Source organism: Pipistrellus kuhlii, unplaced genomic scaffold (assembly GCF_014108245.1).
Source record: "Pipistrellus kuhlii isolate mPipKuh1 unplaced genomic scaffold, mPipKuh1.p scaffold_m20_p_2, whole genome shotgun sequence".
Taxonomy (NCBI): domain Eukaryota; kingdom Metazoa; phylum Chordata; class Mammalia; order Chiroptera; family Vespertilionidae; genus Pipistrellus; species Pipistrellus kuhlii.
Window position 1 is genome coordinate 33166992 of NW_023425515.1, and position 22712 is coordinate 33189703.

At 38.7% G+C, this 22712-nt stretch overlaps 1 protein-coding gene across 1 annotated transcript in view; it reads right to left on the bottom strand.

Moving 5' to 3' along the window:
- GNB4 (G protein subunit beta 4) overlaps positions 1 to 22712 on the bottom strand; it is a 37478-nt gene that overhangs the window by 4275 nt on the left and 10491 nt on the right. Inside the window, exons 2-9 of the mRNA XM_036447342.2 lie at positions 15187 to 15284; positions 9287 to 9325; positions 5506 to 5612; positions 4383 to 4446; positions 2598 to 2760; positions 1728 to 1794; positions 1425 to 1626; positions 266 to 482 (exon numbers count right to left, since the gene is read on the bottom strand). Of these exons, the coding sequence (XP_036303235.1) occupies positions 266 to 482; positions 1425 to 1626; positions 1728 to 1794; positions 2598 to 2760; positions 4383 to 4446; positions 5506 to 5612; positions 9287 to 9325; positions 15187 to 15243 (916 nt within the window). The 5' untranslated portion in view covers positions 15244 to 15284. The remainder of the gene's footprint in view (positions 1 to 265; positions 483 to 1424; positions 1627 to 1727; positions 1795 to 2597; positions 2761 to 4382; positions 4447 to 5505; positions 5613 to 9286; positions 9326 to 15186; positions 15285 to 22712) is intronic.

Genomic DNA, 22712 nt, shown 5'->3' on the forward strand with positions numbered 1-22712 from the left:
AATGGGGCATAAGAAAAGCTGACTTGCTAATTGTTTTACCACCCAGCTTTCCTCCTGAAACCAGCCCTAAACTTGGCAACCAGTTTATCCATTCCAGGAAGGAAAGTGGAAAATCCGTCTCAGAGAACATGGGAACAATGACCATGTGTAAGAGCAGCTGGGCTGCCATTCCCTAGACCCAGGGTACCCAGAGCCTCCGACGACGGTCGGGAGCCTTTCACGTTCCCTGACAAAACCCATACGCAATGTGGACGTAGGCACTCACCTGCACGATCTCCTTTTAGTGTGTCCCACACGTTACAATTAAAGTCGTCATAACCAGCTAACAGGAGGCGCCCACTTTTTGAGAAGGCTACAGAGGTGATCCCACAGATAATGTTGTCATGAGAATACAATAGTAACTCTTGGTCTGCACGAAGGTCAAAGAGACGGCAAGTGGCATCATCGGAGCCGGTGGCAAAGGCATAGCCATTTGGAAAAAACTAGAAAGAAAAGCAATAAACATGTATTCCATGGACATGTACAAAAACCACATGAGACAGTGTAATAGCAGGCTCTGGGGTAAAACAAACTAGATTCAAATTCCAACCTGGCTTCTTACCAGTGAGTGCTGCTGGGCACTAAAGAGTCTTCAACACTTTAGGCCTTAGTTTCAGTTTTAGAGTGTGGGTTAAGATTGAATGAAATAATATATGCTGAGTACACAGCCTGTTGTTTAAGGCATAGCAACTAATTCAGTAAATATTAGTTCTGGTCCTCCATATGTCTTATTAAAATATTTAAGTGTAAATATTACTATTTAAAGAACCTACATAAGTGTACTCTTTTTTATTTTTTAATATATTATATTGTTTTTTTACTGAGAGGAAGGGAGAGGGAGAGATAGTTAGAAATATCAACCAACTGCCTCCTGCACACCCTACACTGGGGACGTGTCTGCAACCAAGATAGATGCCCTTGACCGGAACCGAACCTGGGACCCCTGAGTCCGCAGGCGGATGCTCTCCACTGACCCAAACCAGTTAGGCGCTTTTTTATTTTTTTTAATAAAATCACTCGAGGATGTGTTTTTACTGATTTTGAGAGAAAGGAAAAGGACAGGGAGCAAAATATCAATCAGCTGCCTCCTGCATGCTTCCTACCTAGCATCCAGCCCACAACCTGGGTTTATGCCCTGACTAGGAATCGAACCCACAACCTCTTGGTACACAAGATGCACCCAACCATTTGAGCCATACTGGCCAGAGCTGGGTTTTTTCTTTTTTAAATCAAACCCTTCCTATCTGGGAATTCAATGTCATAAGAGCAGATTATAAGAATTTATAAATTGTAAGAATCCTTGAAGGCAATGAGTTATGAAAATCATGCTAGAGTTCGTACTTTAAACGCACAATAAATGTCCCTTAGAAATGCTTTTCACTTACACTGACAGCATTAATATCTGACACATGTCCAGAGAAAGACTGTCTACACATTCCATCTCGAATATCCCATAACTTGGCAGAGGCATCACAAGCACCAGACACGAAAGTCCTCATGTCGGGGCTCAGAGACAGACTCATCACATCTCCAGAATGCCCGGTGAACGTGGTGGTCTGCTGGGCAGTTTCAATGTCCCATAGGGCACTGCAATGAAAAGTGAATAAAAATAATGTCCGTTATGTCTTTTTACAGTAGTTCCTACTATCGACCTCAACACCCATATCAGTGTTCTGAAATACACTTACCAATTTGTATCTCCTGAACTTGTAACGATTTGGCTGTCATCTAAAAAACGGCAGCAGGACAAGTAGCCTATAGCATAGAGAGTAACATTGTTTTCGGTTATAATTGATTAAACCCAATTAGCATATGAAATACTAATATACATATATAGTGAGAGGGGAACATCAATTTGTTGTTCCACTTATTTATGCATTCTTTGGTTGCTCCCTGCAAGTGCCTTGGTTTATCAGGACAATACTCTAACCAACTGAGCAGTTGGCCATTCAACCAATCAAAGCATAATATGCTAATAATATGCTAAGGTCGCTCAATAGCTTGCTATGCTGTGCACTGACCACTAGGGGGCAGATAGTTGACCAGTTGCTATGACATGCACTGACCACAAGGGGGTAGATGCTCTGACCAGGTTAGGTTACTGCTGAGGTCCAGCTGATCAGGACTGAACCAGATGGGCTGAACACACCCTGGAGCCCTCCTGCAGTCCCTCCCCAGCTGGCCAACCTCCCACATTTCTTCCAACTCTGTTCATGCATCAGTGGGGTTCCTTGGCCTGGCCTGAGCCCTCTTGTAATCCAGGACCCCCTGGGGGATGTTGGAGAGCCGGTTTCAGCCCAATCCTGCAGGCCAGGCCAAGGGACCCTAGTGGTACACAAATCCATGCACTGGGTCTCTAATCTTTATACTTCGTTACATAATCAAGTATAGATGCCAAAATTCTATGGATTTATATGGTTGCAGAGAATACAGAAAATAACATTTGCTTTCTTTTTATATTTTCATTACTATGTAATTTTTTTTTTGCAATAAATTTATCATCTTCACAAAAATAATACCTTTTTAAGAAAAACAGAACAATATTCAGTGAAGCTCACCTATGTGGCCCGGTAACTCTCGGCTCACTCTCACATTCCCTTCTCTGGTCTTTAAGTTATAGATAGAGCAGATGTTGTCCAATCCTCCACAAGCCACGTAATTACCAGAGGGGGCGTAAGCACAGGTCATCACCCAGGAAGACCTCAGAGGAATGGCATGCATCTGCAGAACAAATGGAATGCACAAAATCCATCACTAAGGAACGACAGTCATTCATCTTCCTGCCTATTTACAAAGAAGCGCAAATATTACGAAAAATTAAATGCATCTAAAAATTAAGGTAAAATAAAGAATGCAATGGATTGAGAAAGAGAACACTGAAAAATAAAATAGTAATGCACACTGAAATACCTATCACTTTTTTCTGTATTACAAATAATTCAATTTAACTGCTCTTTTCAGAAATTATTCTTTTAAGAGAACCAAGAACAAAGATATTTAATATATATATATATATATATATATATATATATTATTGATTTTTTACAGAGAGAAAGAGAGAGGTATAGAGAGAGAAACATTGATGAGAAAGAATCATCAATCAGCTACCTCTTGCACATCCCCCACTGGGGATGTGCCTGCAACCAAGGTACATGCCCTTGACCGGAATCAAACCTGGGACCCTTCAGTCTGCAGGCCGACGCTCTATCCACTGAGCCAAACAGGTTTTGGCAAGAACAAAGATATTTCAATGCAATATAACAACTTAAAATATTAAATGAAAACGTTAAAGATAAAAAATGTAATAAAATTCTTAAAATTTTTGCAATCCTGTGCAAAAGAGGAATTTCTTCCAACATAACATTGAGTAATATAAGTATTACTTATTAAAATGGTTCTAATTAAAATGGTTCTTCCATGAAGAGATGGTTCCTTGTCTAATCATAGGGCTCAAATTTAAACAATAGGAAGAGTTTCCACGATCTACTCATACCACTGTCTGGTGCCTTCTCACCCAACACCAATCATCAGCATGCCAGGCAGTAAAATTTACGTGTATGGGACTTGAAAGGCTAAGTGGTCCGTACAGAGAATCAACACATTGTGTGTGATTGCTACTGCGCTCTCACTTAACTTAAAATATTTTCAATACACTTTTTTTTTGTTTGTTTTAGGAAAATGTAATCGAAAGACTCATGTTTAATGTGACTTAATATAGAGGAACTGTTATAATGCAAATCTGTCTTGGCTACTTTTACATTCTCAACAGGCTGAAGATATCGTTTACTTCACAAAGTAATACTTTTTAAACTTTAATAAAAGAGTACACAGAACCTAAAGGAATTTGACCTGTGAACGTTTCCTGAAGCTTTTCCACTCCCACTGAGCACCTGTGTGTCAGGCATTCCTTCCAGGGGACACACCAGGGGGACCTGCTGGCTTGTCCGAGCCCCCAAACACACACCAATGCCTAGAGTGGACCAACGAAAAGCTTCCCCACCCACAGCTAGAAATAAGAATCTCAGGGTCACGTCACATGGGGGATGGGAGTTTGTTTAGGAAATTATTTCTATGTAAAACTGACACACACTCTATTTTAATATTCAAATATGGAATATGGAAGTCTAGTAAAACACATTGAAAAATATCCCTGCAGTTGTTCTTGGGCATGAAAATAGGGCCAAATATTAAAATAAAGCCTAAGCTTCAAGAGAGGATCTAGATTAAATAGAATACATTTATCTTAGAGAAAATTACAGTTGGAAGCAACAGAATAAAGGAAAGAACTGATGAACATCAAATCAAGTAATAGGTTATTTAAGAGAATGATTAAGAAATTCTACCTTATTTGTTGTATAGCTATCCCAAATAATTAGTTTTCCATCTTGGGAAGCACTGACTAGTAGCCTAGAGGAACAAACAAAAATAATTGGACACTTAGAGGAAAAAAGTAGGTTAGATTAATCATAAATGGCATTAATGCAGAACAGTTCAGAAAAATATAATTTCTTGAATTAAAAACTTGATACCAGAAAACATCCTTCCAACTTTAACAGAAATGTATTTGGCATGCCAAAATTTTCATTATAACATAAAAATTTAGCAAAATTTACACATTTTACTGAAAATGTCTGGTTATGATTCAAGTTTTTCATGGTGATAGCATTCTGGATTCTTATTCAAGATTCTGGTAGGTATCAGCTGACTGGTTTGTGTTTAGCGATATAAATTTAATGACAATAGAGTACATGTAAGCCTAAAAACCATATTTCATTCAACCGAAAAGTATCAATTGAAATGTGAAGGCAGTGTTATGGGTACACACGGAAAATACTTCTACCTTTGAGGGCTCCACTACCTGGTAGGTAAGATATTTACACATACAAGAAATCAAGTCAGTGAAAACTGTCAGAAGAGTAGCATAAAATAAAAGCCAAACCAAAGTAAAAGATGGAAACATAACTGCTATTTGAATTAACCAAGTAGTCTCACAAAGAGAATGCATCTTGAAAAATGCAATTTGTAGAGCTAACGATACATATGTATGTCCATCCTTTGTGAATTTAGGCAATAATTACAGCAATATCCAGGAACTTGTACATAGCAATATTCAACAATACTTGCTTATGAACTGAAATTGCAAGGTCAATATACAATAGAACTGCTTTTGGCATAGTAAACAACAGTATGAACACCCCACTGCAAAGAAAAGAAACCCTACACATTTTACCTGGATAATTTAATAATGGATATTTTTTGAGATATAAATTTATTTCCATAGTAAAGGTTTCTAAACTTTTGAAGTGTCACCGGTTATTTTTCATGAAAGCAAAGTCTCATATTGGATGCATTTTCATAAATATAGTTTGTTTGCTAACTGTAAAATTATTTATTTTAAAGGAAATGCAAATGGAGATTCTTAATGAATATAATTCTGTGGATAGTCTGGAGATAGCATGTACAAACCTTGAGTCATAGCCCCAATGCATGGCATAGATTTTAGCGAGGTGCCCCCTCAGCGTACGTCTTGTTCGCATTTGTATCCGACCCACGGAATCCATGTTTGATGTGATCTTTAGAAAGTGATATGAATGTTATTCTTTACCTTAGACATAGCTCAGAAAATAAAGTAAAAACAATTATTAGGCAAGAAATCAGGCATAAGAAGGGATAAACAATGGCGGCAGAGTAGGAGGATACTGCATGGACGTGCTCCCAGGAACAAGCTAAAATTACAACTGAAATACAGAAAGGCTTCCTGAATAATCAACGGAAAATCACAGAAGAGAACCCTGATACCCAAGGACTGAAGGTGGAGACGACACAGAGACTGGTACAAGGGGCAGAGGCATGAAAGGGCTGGCCGGCCACTCACAGACAGCAACTGAAGCCCAGAGAAATATCTCAGCTGTGAGGGGGGTGAAGGGGGGTGCCACTGAGAACTCTTGGATCTAATCTCCAGGCTGGGCTTCTCAGCACAGAGCACCAAACTGAAGAGGGTACCCACATAACCTCTAGCTATGAAAAGCAGTGGAGTGCTGTCTGCCAGGGAGGGGCAGCTAAAAGTTCAGTACCCCCTTAAAGGGACAATACACTAAGTTCCCTCTAGAGCAACCCATCTTGTGTTCCAGCAGAGGGAGAGTGAAGCAGACTGGAGCTGTGAGAGCAGAACCCAGGACTGGGGACTTGGGGGATAGAGCTCAGAAGGCAGACACCCCAAGTTTCCTGGGCTAAGTCATTCCCTCACACAGTGGAAGACATCTTTCCCACATAGACATCTGCCTCGCCTGGAGGGAAGACAGTCAATTGGAAAACATCTTGCCTTGAGGCCACGTAAGAGATTAAAAGTAATAATTAACCTCCAGGCAGAAGCAACTGCCCCATCTTGTTGAAAAAACTCTCACCACACCCGAGGATGAATGCCTGGGGGCAATTCAAGTTGGAATCCTATTAGTCTGTAAACAGAGATGGTCTCTGGAGGCTTTGAGTCTTTGCCTGATGCAATTAGCAAGAAACAGCCTTTAACACTGTCCTGCACTAGAGATTGAGAGGTGTAGAGGATCTATCTAAAACATAGTCACAAACCAAATCAGACAACCAACATGAGAAAACAAAGAAACAACCCCCAAATGAAAGAACTGGTGAATTCTTCAGAAGAGATAAATGAAGCAGAGATAAGAAATTTATCTGAAACAAAGTTCAGAGTAATGATGTTAAAAATGCTCAACAGTATGAAAAAAGATATAGTAACCAGATATGAAAAAAGAAAAGTTTGAGATCAAGAATGATATAACACAAATAAAGAACACATTTGAAGGAATACACAGCAGATTAGGAGAAGATGAGGATCAAATCAGTGAATTTGAAGAAAAAGCAAAAATATCACTCAATTAGAGAATCAAAAAGAAAAAAAAGAAAAAAAAGAAAAAAAACAGGAGGACAGCCAAAACTGGTTTGGCTCAGTGGACAGAGCATCGGTCTGTGGACTGAAAGGTCCCAGGTTCGATTCTGTTCAAGGGCATGTACCTTGGCTGCGGGCACATCCCCAGTGTGTGTAGGGGGGGGGGGGGTGTGCAAGAGGCAGCTGATTGATGATTCTTTCTCAGCGATGTTTCTAACTCTCTATCCCTCTCTCTTCCTCTCTGTCAAAATAATCAATAAAATATATTTAAAAAACACACACACACACAAAAAAAAAAAACCAAAAAAACAGGAGGACAGCTTAAGGGAGCTGTGGGACAATGAGAAACATAATATTAGAATAGAAGGTGAGCCAGAAGAGGCAGGAAAGGAGAAAGGAATAGAGAAGGTATTTGAAGATATCATGGTAGAAAACTTCCCTAACCTGATAAAGGAAAAGGTCACACAAGTTCAGGAAGCACAGAGAACCCCAAACATGAAGAACCCAAACAGACCCATGCTCAGATACATCATAATTAAAATGCCAAAAATTAAAGAAAGAGAGAGAAACTTAAGGACACCAAGAAAAAATGAAAATTATTACCTACAAAGGAGTTCCCATAAGGCTGACATCTGATTTCTCATCAGAAATTATACAGGCCAGAAGGGAATGGCATGAAGTACTCAAGGGAATGGCATGAAGTACTCAAGGAAAGCAAGTATCTAAGATCAAAATTACTATATCCAGCAGGGCTGTCATTCAAAATAGATGGTCAAATAAAGAGCTTCCCAGACACACACACAAAAAAAGGTTAAAGGAGTTTATCACCACCAAAGCTAGCATTACAAGAAAAGCTAAAGGGATTGCTGAGAAGAAAAAACAGAGAGAGAAACCTAGCCATACAGAATTAAAATGGCTATAAATAAGTACCTCTCAATAATAACCCTAAATGTAAATGAATTAATTGCTCCAATCAAAAGGTGTAGAGAGCTGAATGGACACAAAAACATGACACAACTATATGCTGACTACAAGAGACCCACCTCAAAACAAAAGACACACTCAGAATAAAAGTGAAGGGGTGGGGAAAAATTTTTTTTCATGCAAATGGAAAAGGAAAAAAAAAAGCTGGAAATAGCAATACTCATATCCAACAAAATAGACTTTAGAAACATCATGCTAAGCAAAATAACCCAGTTAGAGAAAGATAAATATCATATGATCTCACTCTCATTTGTGGAATATAATGAATAACACATAAACTGATGAACAAAAATAGAGCCAGAGGGAGAAACATATACTAGGATAGAAGTAACCTTGTTAACCTTGTTATTTGCAGATTTTTAATATTTCCTACAACTTTTGTGATATCATACTATGTTAATAGAGTTTTGGTAATATTATTATATTTAAAATCCTTTTATTCTTGAAATATTAATGTTTATTGTATGTAATATTATATATAAGATAATTTTCTTGAATAATTTGTGTTTATTGCATGTAACATTATTATATTTAAAATAGTTTTCTTGAAATTAAAAAAAAAACTAAAGAAAAGGAAATCAGGCATAAAATAAATTTAGAGGGATTGAAGGTAATTCAATATAAATAATTTCACTGAGTAATTACAGGATCAATATGTAGTTCAAGAAAAAGTATAACTGATTTAAAATTATGCTACATGCATGCCTTCTATTCTGTTTCCCCGAAAATAAGACAGTGTCTTATATTAATTTTTTCTCCCAAAGTTGCGCTAGGTCTTATTTTCAGGGGATGTCTTATCTTTCCATGCTCTAGGTCCTATTTTCGGAGGATGTCTTATCTTCGAGGAAACACGGTAGTAAGAACATCTTCTGTAGACTATTAACTGAAAAGAACAGACATACCTCCCAACTTTACAGAAAAAACAGCCCAAATAAAAATCTGATGGTAGATGATCAAAGAGTAAAACATTTATAATTTTAATTGCCTATAAGAAAGCCAGTTTTATGTTTGTAAAGCACATAAAACATTTCTTAATGAAAATTTCTAATGTTAATTAACCTAATAAAAAGCTTAATCAGAGTATATCTAAAAGAATCAAGAAGCTCCTTAAAAAGCAACAAAAGAATCTACATATTTTGTAATATTTATTTTCCACAGCCTTCTATTTTAACAAATGTGCTTTTAAAAGCATTTGTACAGCATCTGACAAATAATGAAGTGGTTTTAGAGATCTCATTTTTTCAATTAAATACTAATAGGAAAGAATCTGAATGTCATTTGCATTGGTGCAAAGCTGGCTCATGGAAATTACTAAAGTAAATAGGTGGGGACTGGGAGCTGGGGTGGGGACGAAGACTTTACCTGAACAAGTGTTGCATCATTGCATGCTTTCCTGGCATCCTGAAGAAAAGAAAGAGGATGATAAAACGTTTAGACATGGAAATCACTAGGCACAACTTAACATTTTCATTGCAAATGTGTTCTTACTGTACCACATAATCTTTATTCAAAACAACTTTCATTGGGATAAAATTCACATAACACAAAGTTAACCATTTAAGTCATCTTGAAGGTGTATAATCAAGTGATCAGTATATTCACCATGAATACTACCTAATTCCAGAACATTTCCACCACTTCAAACAGAGAAACCCTCTTCCCTCATTCCTTGGTAATCACTAATTTACTTTTCTACTTCTATGGATTTGCCTATTCTGGATATTTTATAAAAATGGAATTGTACAGCCCAAACTGGTTTGGCTCAGTGGATAGAGTATCGGCCTGCGGACTGAAAGGTGCCTGGTACGATGCCGGTCAAAGGCATGTACCTTGGTTGTGGGCACATCCCCAGTAGGGGGTGTGCAGGAGGTATCTGATCAATGTTTCTCTCTCATTGATGTTTCTAACGCTCTATCCTTCTCCCTTTCTCTCTGTAAAAAATCAATATAAGAGAAAAAGAAATGGAATCATAAAGTAGATGACCTTTTGTGTCTGGCTTCTTTCACTTAATATAATGTTTTCAAGGTTCCATAGGGTGGCACATATCAGTACTTCATTTCTTTTTATGCCCAAGGAATGGTCCATTATATGGAAACTAGAGGCCTGTTGCAAGAAGATTCCTGCAAGGATAGGTCTTCCTGTGGCCTCGCTCCCTCCCGTCTCCACTGCCTTACTCCCTCCCATCTCCGCTGCCTCACTACTCCCTTCTGCAGCGCTTGGCTTCCTTCTACGCTGTCTTCAGTCTTCAGTCCATGCCTGCTTATGCAAATTAACTGCCACATTTGTTTGGGTTAATTTGCACATTCACTCCTGATTGGCTGGTGGGCATAGCAGAGGAGCAGTCGATTTGCATGTTTTTCTTTTATTAGTGAAGATATGACATTTGTTCATCCATTAATTAATTGGTGGACATTTAAGTTATTTCAATTTTCTGGCTTTTATGCATAATAATGCATTGAACATTCACGTACAAGTTTTTGTTACCTTGAGAAACTGTCAAATTGTTCATCATAGCAGCTGCACCATTATATAGTCCCAACAGGGAGGCTCCAATGTCCTCACATCCTTACCAACACTGTTGCTGTTTTCTTTTTTTAATTTGTATTGTTACAGCCATCTTAGTGGAGGTGAAGTTGTATCTAGAGGTTTTGATTTCACCCATGATTAGAGATATTGGGCATCTTTTCATGTGGAGAATTTTTACATGTGAATACCTGCCATTTGTGTATCTTATTTGGATAACTGTTTATTCAAATCCTTTGTCCATTTTTAATACAGGGAGGGTTGTTTATTGTTGAGTTGTAGGAGTTGTAGTATTCTGAATACTAGGCCCTTATCAGGTGTATGATTTACAAACTTTCTCACGTTCTGTAGGCTGACTTTCCATTTGCTTGATACTGTCCTCTGACATACAAGTTTTTAACTTTTCATGAAGTCTATTTTTTTTTTCTTTAGTTGCTTGTGCTTTTAGTGGCATATTAAACTGTTACCTAAGCTAAGGTCACAAAGATTAACAGCTATATAACTTCTAAGAATTTTACACTTTTAGCTGTGATATTTGGGTACCATTTGGGTTTTTTTTTTGGTTTTTTTTTAATATATTTTATTGGTTTTGTACAGAGAGGAAGGGGGAGAGAGAGAGAGCTAGAAACATTGATGAGAGTCATCGATCAGCTGCCTCCTGCACACCTCCCACTGGGGATGTGCCTGCAACCAAGGTACATGCCCTTGACCGGAATCGAACCCGGGACCTTTCAGTCCCCAAGCCGACGCTCTATCCATTGAGCCAAACCGGTTTCGGCTTGAGTTTATTTTTTTTTACACGATGTGATGTAGGAGTCCAAATTCACTCTTGGGTGTGTGGATAACCTGTTGTACTAGCATCATTTTTAAAAGGGATTATTCTTTCCCTATTGAATGGTCTTGTTACCCTTCTTGAAAAACCATATATCTTTGGCTAATTGACTTACTTATGGACTCCCTATTGTATTTCATTGTGCAAATGTATACTGAGTTTATGACTAAGAGATTTTTAATTGTATTCCCTGAGTAACAATGAACTAGGTTGATTTAATAAGGTCACAGTATACACAGTTATATTTGTTACTAAGCTGCAGCAAAAGCATGAGATCTGAGTTGCCCTTCTGTTTATTCTGGCATCTAGAAGTTGAGGTGATAGGAATGATATTTATAGTATAACCCAGGTCATTTCAGAAATGTTTTTAAACTACATAGCACTTCTATGGAAATGCTTTCCAATACTCTGGATACAGATGCTATTAGAAATAAAATATTTTAGATTCAATATGAGAAAAAAGACATGGCATTTCAGGAAAAACAATGTTTATATAATCACCAAAGTTTATATTAAGTTGCACAACTATATATTTATATTAATAGCATTAATTAATAGCATTAATTAATGCTTATGCCTAAGCATTATAGGGAAGACTTTTGGAGATCTTAAACTTTTACACAAACTGAAGGGAATTATCAAAAGAAAGATAACGAAACAGAAATCAATATAACAAAATAAGGAAAGAACATATATAATAAGCAAAAAAAAACATTTTAAATCAAGTGTAATAATAAATTTAGAGATTTCATATACATGGGAAAATCAGAAGTGCAATTAATTCTTCCTACTAGACTTGAAACTTTTCCCCCCTCAAGTGTTAGGGTAGTGTCCTTTTCAACTCTGTTTTTCCCTACAGCGCTTAGCGTGCTCGAGTGAAGAGGAAGAACACAGTATTTGTTGAATAAATGTGCCAGGTGGACGTGTTCCACAGCCGAGGAGAAAAAGGCCTGCCTCCACTTGCAGCAAAGACTAGATGGAATGCATAATCTTTCTGGCTGCCCTTCCAACCTATTTATAAACCATTAGAATATTTCCATGTCAGGGTGTTATAAGTAGTTATACAAACATACGATTTGATTCTCTCATTCTTAGTCAAATTGTGGGTTAAGAAAACCTCATTTGGCAAGGAATGACTTAGCCCACTTTCCTGCAATGAAAAGAATTTCCAGAAATGACAGTGATGGCCTGAACCATGTTCCAAAAATGGTGGACTTGCAGACTAAATTCTAAAAAAAGGACTCCCTGATTTTAAGCTTTATGAAATGAACTATGTCATTTAGGTCATCTTCTTAATCCAGTCAGTCAATTAAGAAATCAGTTGCCACCCTGGCAGGTTTGCTCTGTGGTTAGAGTGTCGGTCCACAAACCAAAAGGTTATGGGTTCATTCCCAGTCAAGGGCACAAAACTGGGTTGCAGGTTTGATCCCTAGCCCTAGTATGGGCTCATGTAGGAAGCAACCAATTGATGTGTCTCTCTCACACTGATGTTTGTTTGTTTTCCTCTCTCTCTTTCTCCCCTCTCCCTCCCTCCCTTTCACTCTCTCTTAAAACCAGTGAGGATTAAATAAGATAAAATAAATCTGTTGCCCTGGCCAGTGTTTCTCAGTGGTTAGAGTGTTGGCCTAAGCACCCAAGGGTCGCGAGTTCAATTCCCAGTCAAGGGCATGTAACTGAGTTGCAGGTTTGATCCTCAGTCCTGGTTGGATGCTTGGCCATGTGCTTGGCCAGTCATTCCAGACAAGAATGGCATAAGAAAATTACAAGTCAATATCCATGGATGAACATAGATGCAAAAAATCTCAACAAAATATCAGCAAATGGAATTCAATAATACATTAAAAGGATCATACAGCATGATCAAGTGGGATTTATTCCAAAGATGCAAGTATGGTTCAATATCTACAAATCAATGTGATACACCACATTAACAAAATGAAAAATAAAAATCATATAATCATCTCAATAGACTCAGAAAAAGCATTTGACAAAACCCAACATCCATATATAGTAAAAAAAAAAAAAATCTCTCAACAAAGTAGGCACAGAGGGAACATACCTCATAATATATATGACAAGCCCACAGTTAACATCATACTCACTGGTGAAAAGCTGAAAGCTTTTCCTCTACGATCAGAAACTAAACAAGAATGCTCATTCTCTCACCACTTTTATTCAACACAGTACTAGAAGTCCTTGCAAAAGCAATGAGGCAAAAAAAAAAAAGAGGGGGTGTGGAGGAGGAGGAGGAGGAGGAGGAGGAGGAGGAGTAAAAGGCCTGGCCAGCATGGCTCATTGGTTGAGAGTCAACCTATGAACCAGGAGGTCACAATTTGATTCCCCATCAGGCCACATGTCTGGGTTGCAGGTTTGATCCACAGTTGGGAGCCTGCAGGAGGCAACTGATTAATTATTCTCTTTCCTCATTGATGTCTCTATCTCTCTCTCCCTCTCCCTTTCTATCTAAAATAAATGTGGGGTGGGGGAAGGGAGGAAGCAAAAAAGTCACTATTTGTAGATGACACAGTATGATATATAGAAAGTCCTAAAGACTCACACATAACACACACACAAAAAACAAAAAACAAAAAAAAACTTAGAATAAATGGATTCAATAAAGCTGTAGAATTCAAAATCAATATACAGAAATTTGTTGTATATCTATATACTAATAAAGAACTATCAAAAATAGAAATTAAGAAAACAATCCCATTTACAATTGCATCAAAAAATTAAAAAGCTAGGAATAAATTTAAACAAGGAGGTAAAAGATAAAACACTAAAAAATATAAAATATTGATAAGTGAAGATGCAATTAAATGAAAAGATATTTTATGCTCATGGGTTAGAAGACCTAATATTATTTAAATGTCCATATTACCCAAAGCAATCTACAGATTCACTGCAATCACCATAAAAGCCTATGACATTTTTCAACAAAATGTATCCTTCAATTGTGTTCAAGATGGAGCTTGTATTTGTTTCTTATGCTCTTTGGGTTTTGAGTTGATTTCCAAGAGTAAAAGATGACACGTCTTTATTATGCCACTAATAATTTTAAAAAATATATTTTATTGATTTTTCACAGAGGGGAAGGGAGAGGGAGAGTTAGAAACATCAATGAGAGAGAAACATTGATCAGCTGCCTCCTGCACACCCCCAACTGGGGATATGCCCACAAACAAGGTACACGCCCTTGTCCGGAATCGAACCCAGACCCTTGAGTCCACAGGCCAACGCTCTACCCACTGAGCCAAACCAGCTAGGGCCCATTAATAATTTTTAATGTTTTCTGCAATGTAATGTTTTACAGATGAATCATTTTTAGTATATTACAATGTGATAATCTGCCTCATCATATTGCACCAAAAAAAAAAAAAGATCAAACTATGACTCCAGGTTTATGACTAAGAAGAGAATTGTGCTTGTCTTTCAGGAGGGATTACATATATGATATTCACTTCTTTGGGACACAGAGGCCATTAGTCCAACATATGTATTTGTTAGGAATGATTTTTGGAGAGTTCTCTAGAGATATGATAAAAATAAACTGGCCGAAACTGGTTTTGCTCAGTGGATAGAGCATCGGCCTGCGGACTGAAAGGTCCCAGGTTCGATTCTGGTCAAAGGCATGTACCTTGGTTGCGGGCACATCCCCAGTAGGGGGTGTGCAAGAGGCAGCTGGTTGATGTTTCTTTCACATCGATGTTTCTGGCTTTCTATCCCTGTCTCTTCCTCTCTGTAAAAACTCAATAAAATATATATTTTTTAAAAATTGACCATTTCTAGTCTCATAAATTATTTAACATCTCTAGACTGATCACCTAATGAACAAATCTGGTTCATTTCTGGTATGAGATAAAAATGTTAAAAATGTTTTTGAGAAAATGAAAACGATTGCTCTTACCTGGATCTGATTCCGTAGTTGTTCGGCTTCCTGCCTCAACTGTTCCAGTTCACTCATTTTTTAAAATTTTTTACTTCAAAATTAACAACACAAAGCAACTAGAAAAAAAATAGAGAGAGACGAATTCAGTTCTCCATTTACATGTTAATGTACTTCAAAAACATTGACATTTGGCTTCTTTTTATTCCTTCTGAAACACCAACAAGATAGTCAATTATTACCAGAGTGTAAAACTGCTTTAGTAAATATAGATCGAGATTATTTATAAAGGGTATTATGGTGGAACGTGATTAGAGGATGGAAGCGAAATCTTGAGTTGTAGTTTTCCACACTAAATTATAGAGAATTAGTACTATTAATAGAACGGAGTCTCGTGAGAAACACTTCACAATGGGGCACAAACTGACATACCCACTTAGATGTCTCATAGACACCTCCAATTTACTACTTCAAAACTAACCCACCCTACCCTCAAGTCTCCCCTATCTCAGTAGGTGGTAATCCCATTCTTGCAATTGTTCAAGCCAAAGACCTGGGAGTCATCCTTAACATCTGTTCCCTCACACCCTACACGTAAACCATCAGCAAAGCATGCCAGTCAGTCCTTCAAAAAAGTATCCAGGATTTGACAAACCCTGGTTATGTCCACTTGGAGCACCTGTCCACGCCATCATCCTCTCTCACCTGGTCTCCTTTCTACTGCTTTCAACCACTCTCCAACCTATTCTACATTTAGCAACTAGTGATCCTTTCAAAGCACAAGTCATTCTTCTGCTTCAAATCCTGCCACAGTTTTCCACTACACTCAGAAGAGAGACTTACTCATTATTTTGAATTAGAGTCCTACTCAACTCTTACACACCCCCCTCTGACCTTATCCATCACTTTCTCTCGCTCTGATTCGGCCACTCAAAAGCTTTCTTGATGCTCCTGGAACACGCTAAGCACCTCTGGCCTCGGTGTCCTGACACTGGCTCTTCCCTCTGCCGGAAATGCTCTGACGCTCCCCCTCCCCCAGTCCCAGGTCCTTTACTTCTGCTTCCATGTTTCCTCTCGGGGGGCCTTCCCTGTTAGCACTTATGCACCCACCTAGCCCCCTCACTCTCTCTCAATCAGGTTACCAAAGACTCAACACCATTATCATGTATCTGCTTATTTGTTGTCTGCTTCCTTCTAACAGAATACTATAAGCTCCTTAATGCAGAGACTTCGTTTGCTTTGTTCTCTGCTGTATCACTACCACCTATGACACTTTCTTCTTCAGGAAATAAGCTAACCTGAAATCGCTTAAGAAATAAAGGGAACTTTGTTCTAAAGATTTAGGATGAATCACAGAACCAAAATGCATGACTCTTGCCACCTCAGGAAGAGAGGCTAAAAAACTAGTAGTATTCACTTTCTAACTGTCCTGCCTTTCTCTTCAGATCTTTGTTTTTTCCTCTTTGTACAGAATAACTTTCTCTGCTTCTCTGAGCACAAGACTCAGACTCTATCTGCTCAGGGCATGATTAGCACCCAAATTCCAGTAAGAATTTTTCCCCCAGTATCCATCCTTCATTCACTTCAACTCTGAAGTGGTATTGAAATTGCTGAGTTAAACAATTTAAAACTAATAATGTAACAGAAACTAGTAACTGCTAGTTTAAAATGCTCTTTGAATTACCGTAACTTCTTGACTAAGTTCTTTTTTTTACTTAAATGTTTGATTCCTTTAACACAGTTTAGGTAACTATCATATAGTGAGAGCATGTAAGTGGAGTAGAAAGCAGCATATCGGTTATATTTTAAAAGGCAGCTGTGCCAGTTACAAATATCAAAAACACCAATGAGCCACTGTGTCCAAGCCAATTTATTAAACAAAATGGGAAATACAGTTGCATAATTCAAACTGCCTTCTCCCTCCACTTCTTCAAATGTCCACAGAATTTTTAATAAAGCAAGGCATTATGTAGCTTGTACAATTATACTGCTGTGTTAGTGAACAGCTATTTTAATCATACGAGACAGAGAAATACAAGTAGCTTAGCTACTAATAATTTTCATTCTGATCATGAAAGCATATAAAATGAAAATATAATTTCTACACTTCCTAAAATTCAAAAGACCCTAACCCCATAATGAATTAGGTAAGATATTTGAAAAGGAATTTAAATCCACTCTTGCCTACTCATCCCAAGTATTCTGTATACCGATATTCCCATGTGGCTTTCTGTCTCAAGAAGTCAGCAAAAACTTACAGCGGCATGGGTGAATGGATGAAAGTGAAAAATATAAGTTAAAGATGCTTAACCTGTTAACCGAGCGGGACCTATAAATACATCAAACGTAAACAATATCGGGAACGGGTAGGACGTATGAATACGTCCTTAAAATATATGTTGCGCCCCGAGAGGGACGGTATATAATTTTTGTAATCTTTTTTTAAAATATTTTATTAATTTTTTACAGAGAGGAAGGAAAGGGGAGGGATAGAGAGTTAGAAATATCGATGAGATGAGAGAGAAACATCTATCAGCTGCCTCTTGCACACCCCCCACTGGGGATGTGCCTGCAACCAAGGTACATGCCCTTGACCAGAATCAAACCTGGGACCTTTCAGTCTGCAGACCGACATTCTACCACTGAGCCAAACCGGTTTCAGCTATTTTTTGTAATCTTTATCATTGTTTGTAAAATTTATAATTTTTTATTCGACGTGTCCATTTTTTCTATTTTTTTGTAATTTTTCTTTTTTGTGCTTTATATATATAAATAAACGAAAAAATATATATATATTTCATTTATTTTCATTAAATATAAATTTAAAAAAATAATATGAAATTACGCCCTCCGGGCGTGACGTACTGACACGTCCTAGTAAAAGAGTACGCGCCCGTTACAGGTTGCGTCATTAAAAAGGGAACTCCCCGGTTAACATAGCATAGGCATTAAGTTTTGGTTGTTTATTTTGCTACCGAATTTCTCATTACATTGAATTTTTTTTTTTCTTGTGTAGGGTGTTAGATCTTTTTTTTTTTTTAATCCCCATGCAAGAGTATTTTTCCATTGATTTTTAGAGAGAGAAACAGAGACAGAAAAATATTGATGTGAAAGAAATGCCCCAACCAGGGTCTGGGCTGGGGAGGCGCCTGCAACCGAGGTATGTGCTCTTGACCAGAATCAAATCCGAGACCCTTTGGCCTGCAAGTCCAATGCTCTATCCACTGAGACAAACCGGCTTCGGCTACTCCGAGTATTTTTAAGTGCCCCAGAAATAAACCAATTCAACGTCTTGTAAACCGAAGGCAACTTGTGCTGTCCGTGTTTCAGGAAACAAGGGCTGCTCTCAGGGTCAGGCTTGTTTCCCTTTACCTGACTGGTATTTTCTGGCAGAGTTCGTTCTTTCACCAAATGATGTCTGAATTTCTTTTCTTTCTTCCTTTCTTTCTTTCTTTCTTTCTTTCTTTCTTTCTTTCTTTCTTTCTTTCTTTTTAATATATTTTATTGATTTTTCAAAGAGAGGAAGAGAGAGGGATAGAGAGTTAGAAACATCGATGAGAGAGAATCACCGATCAGCTGCCTCTTGCACACTCCCTACTGGAGATGTGCCCGCAACCAAGGTGCATGCCCCTGACCGGAATCGAAACTGGGACCCTTCAGTCCGCAGGCCAACGCTCTATCCACTGAGTCAAATCGGTCCCGGCTGATGACTGAATTTCTATCACGCGCCAAGAATCGGGACTAAGCTTGAATAAGACACAGTCCCCGCTCTCCAGCACTTGGCAGTCTAAGAGGAAAGGCAGATGTGTGAGCACACACTCTCACAGGTTCACAACACATTCCCCTATGCCCTGGGGCCAGATGCGTTTCAGAATTTGGAAGTTTCTAGATTTTTTTTTAAAAGTGCATTCATTATATATCACATTATACCCCGAAGAGACCTGGGGAAGGGTGTCACATAATCAGGAAGGAGTGCTCCTGCAGCAAAATGTGAACACATTCATAATGGGGTTGAGGGGGGGGGAGGTGGGGAGATCAACTAGCAATTGTCCTATGAGATCAGGTTAGGCTGTGGCACCAAATGAATTCAAATCACATAAGCTTTTTAAAAAAATAGGTTTTTATTTATTATATTTTTAGAGAGAGAAGCAGGGAAAGAGACAGAGCAACAGGAACATCAATGATATTAGAGAGTCATTGACTGGCTGCCTCCTACATGCCCCCTACTGGAGATGTGCCCACAAACCGGGCATGTGCCCTGACTGGGAATTGAAACTGTGACCTCCTGGTTCATAGGTCAACACTCAACCACTGAGCCACAGCAGCTGGGCTACATGGAAGCTTTAAATTAGGGGTATCGAACTCAATCAGAGAAGGGGCCAAAATCTAAAATCCAGCCTAAATCGCGGGCCGAATGGTTTACTGAACAGTCATAAACTGTCATTGTGATGGAAACGCAGCGGAGTGCAGTGATGACAGCGCGGTGCGGGCCACATTGCAAGGCCTGGCGGGACGGATTTGGCCCGCGGGCCTCGTGTTTGACACATGTGCTTTAAATGAAAAGATCTAGCTTTTATCTAGGGTTTTTTCCTGCATTATTCCTGTTATTTTTATCTATAGGCCTAAAGTACAAAAAAAAAAAAAATGAGCACTATCCTGACCTACCGTCAGTCCAGGTCATCATGTGACCCACTCTTCCATTCAACAAACATGTATTTAACACCTACCCACAACAGGCACAGGAATAGACCCACTCCACTCAGAAAAGCAGCTGAGTAATAATCATTACACCAAGATGCAAGTGCAACAATGAGCACATGCTAAAGGTTTATGTCGTCAAAAACCAAATGTTTCATGAGAACGTAGCTGAACTCAATATACTGAAGGTTTCCCTAAAACTTTATGCAATACATTTTGAAACCACTGTTGGTGTATCTGCTGAAACCATTTTAGTATGCTTATATTTTTAGCTGTACTACCTCAAAGTAACAAGTTCTATCAATTCACTCTCAGCTATGTCAAACAGCATAGTTGACAGTGAATTTATTTACCTTTTATTTTGCCATAAAACTACCTTCTCTAAGTCAAGACACCTCTAGTTTTAGGATTTCTAAGACTTTGTGAACTAAACATTAGGAAAATAAATCATGATTATGTAAGTTACAAGCCATAACCTTGACAGTCTATCTTTTCTCATATGACTACTCAAGTATTATCACCTATTGGATTTTTTTTTTATAGGACCACATAAGGTTCATCTTGTATCACTAAGTCACACAGTTTTGTATTGCTTTAAAGTCACATAATTTGTTTTTGTTTAACCAGAAAAAAATCCTTAAATTTATCAGACTTGGTTACATATTACTCTGTTATATAATTTTTTTAAATGAATCTCACTGCTAAAGAATGAAAATATGACAACCATGGGTGAGAATTCCATCTAGCAAATGTCTATGAGAGCCTAACAGGCATCATGGTCTAGTTTACTTGGTGACTTGGCCTCACTGGACAAAATGTGACTTGTGCAATTAATATATTCATGGAAAGGTAGCTACAGTCCCAGGTGTTCACAGCTTTAACAAAAGTGAAATATTTAAAGTCACCGATAACAGCCCGGGCCTATGTGGCTCAGTCGGTTGGAGCATCATCCATACACTGAAAGGTTTCAGGTTCCATCCCTGGTCAGGGCACATTCCCCTAAGTTGCAGGGGATCCATGGTGGGGGCACCTGCAGAAGGCAACTGGTTAATGGTCAATCACACACTGATGTTTCTTCTGTTTTTCTCCCTCCTCTCTCTTTTCTTCTTCTTCTTCCTCTTTCTCTTCCTCTTCCTCTTCTCCTCCTCCTCTTTCCTCCTCCTCCTCTTCTTCCTTCTTCCTCCTCCCCCTCCTCCTCCTCCTCCCCCTCCTCCTCCTCCTCCTCCTCCACCTCCTCCTCCTCCTCTTCCTTTCTCAATACCTCTCTCTCTGTCTCTCTCCCTTCCTCACTCCCTCTCTCCTTTCCTCCCTCCTTCCTTCCCTTCCTCCCTTCCTCCTTCATTTACTCCCTCTCCCCCCCCCCTTATTACCAATAACAAGTTGCTGGTAATTAGCACTCTAGTATTAATTAGTGTCTTTCTCCCAGTACAGATTTCATTCTCTCTAACAGAAAGCCATAACACCTAGGGACAAGATAATACCTTGGAGGTTTTATTAATTAAAAAGAGTACGACACTGGTCTGAGATGAACAGACATCCGCCAATGCTCCTTCAGCATCACACTTTATTTGCCCAAATACCATACAGTTGCTGTCAGGGGTTTAGACCAACGGCTAATGAGTAGTACCTCAGGCGAGCTATCTGGGATGCCACTCCATCCCCAACTCCCTACCCCTCACCACCAAGGCTCTCAAAACCCATCAGTCAAGGGGACCTGGTACAGTGAATTCATCTAGTCACATTTAGTTTTAGTCTACTGCTCTGATTCTCCTGATGTTTGCATCATGCCACACTTTAGCATCACATATGCCAGCAGCCTCAAAAAGGGAACACAGGTTACTCCTTATGCCTCATACTCTCATTATCACCTCTAACTACTTCACAAAGACATTCCCTCACGGGAAGAGTAGTTAGCACATACCCACGGGTGAGATTTACACGCCACGTTTCTCCTCACCTTTATATCTTAAGACATGGAGGAGGCTCTGTGTGTGTTTTAAAGTTTGTTTTTTCTCCCTCAAAAGTCTCTGTGATGGCACATTAACAATTAATAAACAAAATAAAATCCCTTGCTAATAAATTTTAATCCCCATTGATAAAGGTTAATACATAACCATGAAGACTAACATCTGAGTTTAAAAGTCATTAAGTGCCAACTGCTTTTGTTTTTTACACTGCAGGACAGGAGACAACATTTCCCGGAGCTGACACTTCCCCTCCCCACGGCCAACACCTTCCCTAGAGGCCGTTTGTTTCATAAGGGCTGCACCTCCTGACGAGCTCTTGACAAATTTCAGTTTCCCTAAGTAATCAGCTGTCTACCATTTCCCATTTAGATAGATCATTTCATTTACAGAAGTCTAGAAAGTAAAAAGAAATATTTTTAACTATTCCCTCTTAACAGCTGGTCACTACAAACCTTATTAACTATCACGGATAAAATGTACCAGGATATGTCACACGCTAACCAGACGACGACGCCTCATTCAGCCTAAGCTGCATTCCTGGGCCTTAATTTCACATGGCCACACAGTTAAAACCCAGTTTTTGTACTTAAAACAATTCCTGGGTAAAGGTGCTTAGGTGGAGAACTCATACACATTGAAGGGGGGGGGGGGGCGGAAATGGAGTCAAGCCATTGCTAAATGTTACCACAACATCCCTCTGGAAGAGGCCAGAGACCATGAGCTCTCTGAGCACCGGGACCACTGCTCTCACCTCTGTCTCTCCCAAGCTAGTGTTCTCACTTGATGGTTCAGAGCCCATCTAGTTCTCTAAGGCTAAAATTTATTACAAGTAAGATGAAGAAGAAATAGCGAGGCTTTTAAAACAAGGTACTTTTGAATATA